Source organism: Triticum aestivum, chromosome 5A (genome assembly GCF_018294505.1).
Source record: "Triticum aestivum cultivar Chinese Spring chromosome 5A, IWGSC CS RefSeq v2.1, whole genome shotgun sequence".
NCBI classification, from domain to species: Eukaryota; Viridiplantae; Streptophyta; class Magnoliopsida; order Poales; family Poaceae; genus Triticum; species Triticum aestivum.
Window position 1 is genome coordinate 382,171,484 of NC_057806.1, and position 4,364 is coordinate 382,175,847.

Here is a 4,364-nt window from a genome sequence, read left to right on the forward strand (position 1 = left end):
ATCGCAACTAGGAAGCTTAAAGGGGTTAATCGGACAAAGGACACGCGAGGTTTATACTAGTTCAGCCCCTTGCGGTGAAGGAAGGCCTACGTCTAGTTGGGTTGGTATTGCTTGAGGTTTCGATGACCAGGGAGCGAGATACGCTATGCCCGGTTCTCGATTGGTTGTTTCTTGCCCTAAGCCGCCGGCGGGTCGTTCCCTTATATACACGGGTTGACGCCCTACGGCCTACAGAGTCCCGACCGGCTCATAAACAGTGTCTGGCTCGGTGACTAGTTACCTCTACCTTATGTTACAAGTCATGCCATTACGGCGGTTTGTCTCTATGGGCCTTAAGCTCTATGAACCGCCATCCTCACGCTGGGTCTTGGGCTTCCTTTACGATGAGTCTTCTTTGCATAACCCGGCCCCTCCTGGCCGGCTTACTCAAATAGTTATATCCCCAACATTAGGCCCCGGATTGATTTGGACCGGTTCATGTCAATCTTAAAATACCTTAAGAATCAGTCCTTCTATCTTCTGTCCGTGAAAAAGGTCATAACCTATTGTGACTCATCTTCTGGATCCGGGTTAACCCACCGTGACATCATCTTTTAATTAAATCCTTATCTTATTTCATCATATCTTCAACGGATCTTTGCCTTAACTGACCATCCCGAAAATCGAGGCGTCGGGGTCGTTGTAAAATGATATTCCGTCTCCTCGTTTCTCATGCCGTCTTGGTCGGCCCCTCCTTATAAATAGATGCGACCTAGGTCTTTTTCATTTCCTTCAGTCGTCTTCTTCCTCGCACCTCCTTCTTTGCTGCTCAAGCTCCTCCGCCGCCGCCGTCGACCCCCTCGTCTTCACCGACTCAGGCCGCTGCATCACCCTGATTCTGACCAGAAAATGACGGCGACCCTCCGTAGTTCTTCTGCATCTGTGAGTTCCTCTTTTCCCCCTTCTCAGATCAGTATTGAAACCATTTTGAGTTCGTCGTCGTTCATCGCCGCCCGACGCAAACCTCCATTAGTTCTCACCTCCAGTGCCTTGTTTAGATTATAAAAACAACTTAGAACTGCTGCGGAAAATGTTTGTGCTTATCCTGTATGAGAACAGATCTTATTTCCCTTGTTTTGGAAGCCCTCCACGAGTATATGAACTTCTTTGTACTGTTTTAGGTCTAGAAATATTTTCCTTTCCAGAGCATCGTTTGATCCAAAATAATGATTGCAACTTGTGAAACCTGTTTGTTCCACACTTAGCCAAAAAACTGCGTCTGTTGACTCTGTTTCAGCATAATAGTTCATGTGACCGGTTTAAGATAATACCGGCTGTCAGCACCGCTTGCTTCTGACGACTTAAGAAAACCTTAATCATCTTTAATACCTACAGCTGTTATACATTATCACATAGTTACCTGTATGTCATTAGGCCCCTTCTTAAGCCGCCATCTTAAATAACCCAATAATGTTTTATTCTCTGGGTTATAATAAATCGGAAAAATTTCCTTTATCTTGTTGTAGGCTTAAATTTACCCAATGGCACCCAAAGCTGTTAAACCTCCGGTTACCTGCAACTGGGTCCCATCCATTGTTACAGAGAGCAAATTGTCCAAGTTTGTAAAGTCTGGCCATCTGCCCAAGAAGGATGTCATGTCTTATCATGCTCCTGAACCGTTTGAAGAGAAACCTCAACCCAAGGAAGGGGAGGTGATCATTTTTACCGATCACATGAGCCAGGAATTTGCTCCTCCATTTTCAAAATTGTTTAGAGACGTTCTGCACTTCTTTGACTTAAGACCTCAAGACATCGGGCCCAATTCCGTGTCAAATATCTGCAACTTCCAAGTTTTCTGTGAGGTCTACCTTGGAGAAGAACCCACCCTACTTTTGTTCAGGGAATTGTTCTATTTAAACCGGCAGAATGAGCGGGCCAACGGGCCCAGTCTGGAGCTTGGTGGCATATCGATTCATAGGCGGAGAGACTGCCTGTTCTCTTATGCTGAATTACCGAGTCATCCAAAGGACCGGAACCAGACATGGTTCTACTGCCAAGATACTTCTCCGGCTGGTGAAAACCCGCTGCCCGGCTTCCGTGCATTGCGCCTTGAACCTACTCACCCGCTGCCGGATAAGTTGACTGCTATTGAACGTCTGCCACTCACCCCCAAGATCAAGAAGATTAAAGCTCTTTTAGGGAACGACTTAGATGGCATTGACCTGGTCCGAGTCTGGGTTGCTTGGAGAATAATTCCGTTAAGCCACCGCCCCGGCTTAATGTGTAATTATTCAGGCGAGAAAGATGACCCTCAGCGTCATAGTCCTGACGACTTACCAGATGACGTAGTGGAAGCTACAACTCAGTCTTTGTTGAAAGAGGGCATAGTGAATAGTAACGCTTTCGGCTTACTACCTTTTTGCCAGAAGAACCCGGCCCCTGCAGGAAGTTTCCAGCCGTCGGGTTATTTTTTACCATGTTATACTGTATTCTTACGCATAACCCTTTATAACCTTTTACAGGCAAATGATAACTTCTGGAAAATCCAATATGATCATGAGGCGGCCAAGAGGGCCGAAAGGAAAACCGCCAAGCCCACCACTTCAAGGAAAAGGAAGCCAAGCACTTCTGAGTTGTTTCAGCTTGATGATACTGATGATAATGAGGAAGAGGTAACTTTTTAATTTCCCTTTCTCCTTTATCACTGCTTTATTGATATTAGCCTTCTTTCAGGGAGACACAGGCAACAGCCAACCCGTTGAGGAAGAGGTAATTATAATCTCCTCTGACTCCGAACTTCGGCCGGTCAGAAAATTCGAAGAGTAACCCGGAAAGTAAGATTTTCACACCCTTTGGCTTACCAAGATCCTGACTTTCTTTTGAAGCAACAACAATTTGAAAACCGGAGGCAGACCCGGACCAGCAAGGATGCAGAGCTATCCTCCGGCTTGCCTGACACAACCCGGAAGCGTCAGACTGAGGTTATCTCCAATTTATACCCTTTTTACCTTTGGCGGGTCTAATCCGTCAACCTCTCAATTCCTCTGACTCCAATTACCAGGATACCTCTCCTTTATCCGGCGAGTCCATGCAATCAAACATGCCGGCTTTTAAGACTGCCCCTGGGTAATATCAATTTATTCACCTTATGTTTATCTTTCTTCATGTTTCCTTACTTATTTCTCTGCTTTGCCCACAGCGTGCAGGTTAAGCCAGGAAGAAAACCAAGAAAGATAAACCGGCCCAAACCCCTGTGGTGACTGAACCGGAACAGGGTATAGCTGCTCCCGACTCTTCCACACATCAACCGCCGCCTGAGCCGGCTCAAGACATTGCAGCAAGAGCCGGAGCAATAGCCGCTTTGAGTCGGGCCAAAGCCTGGTTACCAGAGCTAGACCCTGCCGACATCGCTCTTGGGTATCCAAGTCTAAAGGAGGATGGCACTCCATTTGATGAAAAGGATTTCACCACCTGCGTGAGGGATATACGCCCTGTGGCCACTCAAATTGGAAACGACACTGACCTCACCAAGTGTCAGCCGGGTTATGACAAGGAGAATCGGAGAATCCCCACGCCGCATTATGACGATGTCAGCTTGATCCCTCCAATTCGTAAGCACACCTTTGCCCCTGAAGTCGACCCAACCGGTTTAATAGATGATGAAGCTGAGTTTGAGGCCTTGAGTGGCATTGACTGGGCCTCATCATCCTTCCAGGACAAAGCAGCCGGCGGAGAGGCGGAGAAGGATAACCCGGAAGCTTCAAGTCAACCCCAAGAGTAGATTGCCAGGCGCCACCTGCTTATGTCGTTGTAGAAAAACAATGCCGCATCATTCAGACTCGGGGAGTCTTGTAACAGAGTAGAAAATACTTTGAGTTTTGCTATGCCTTTGCGCACGCTTATGGCCCTTAATACTTGCATAAGCCGCCGTCACTATGCACTTTGTAGTTTATATGAATCTGTTATGTCCTTTGCAGAAATGTCTTGCATTTCCCTTTCATGCTTACAGCTGCTTTTCCGGCTTATATAAGCCAACCCCTGAGGGTAAGTTTAACTCCTGAAAATTGGCACATAAAAGTTCACCTGGTACTTAACAACCTGATGTAACCAGTATTAATCCTGGAGGATTGCAATGTATTCCATTGTATTTTCAAGAGGGTCACAAGATATCCAATGTTGATACTTGTAAAATATGATGAACAAAATTCAAGGGTTTCTGATTCGAATACGATCAGTGAACCATTCCAAAGGGGTTGGGCTAAGGTTCGGATGCGATCTGTTAGCCCCCAGTGGCTGTGGCGATGCCGATCAAGTGGGTATCAACAGCTATGTTCTCTTTGGTTCGAATACGACCTATGTTTGAATAGGAAGCCCCCAAGTGACCA

At 46.5% G+C, this 4,364-nt stretch overlaps 1 protein-coding gene across 1 annotated transcript; it reads left to right on the top strand.

Annotated features, from left to right (window-relative positions):
- The first annotated feature begins 888 nt into the window (after window positions 1-888).
- LOC123101322 (uncharacterized) lies at window positions 889-3,585 on the top strand. The gene is made up of 6 exons (XM_044522825.1): window positions 889-921; window positions 2,406-2,651; window positions 2,713-2,748; window positions 2,865-2,960; window positions 3,041-3,105; window positions 3,179-3,585. Exons 1-6 carry the CDS (start codon window positions 889-891, stop codon window positions 3,237-3,239), a joined length of 537 nt encoding a protein of 178 aa, XP_044378760.1. The 3' UTR covers window positions 3,240-3,585.
- Window positions 3,586-4,364: the final 779 nt, after the last annotated feature.

What these genes read in the sequence shown, in the direction of transcription:
- LOC123101322 (XM_044522825.1), top strand. Translation starts at nt 889, where the DNA reads ATGACGGCGACCCTCCGTAGTTCTTCTGCATCT. An exon ending in TCCGTAGTTCTTCTGCATCT is followed by an intron (nt 922 to 2,405) that starts GTGAGTTCCTCT and finishes CCTTTTTGCCAG; the next exon opens with AAGAACCCGGCCCCTGCAGG. An exon ending in CCCGGAAGCGTCAGACTGAG is followed by an intron (nt 2,961 to 3,040) that starts GTTATCTCCAAT and finishes TCCAATTACCAG; the next exon opens with GATACCTCTCCTTTATCCGG.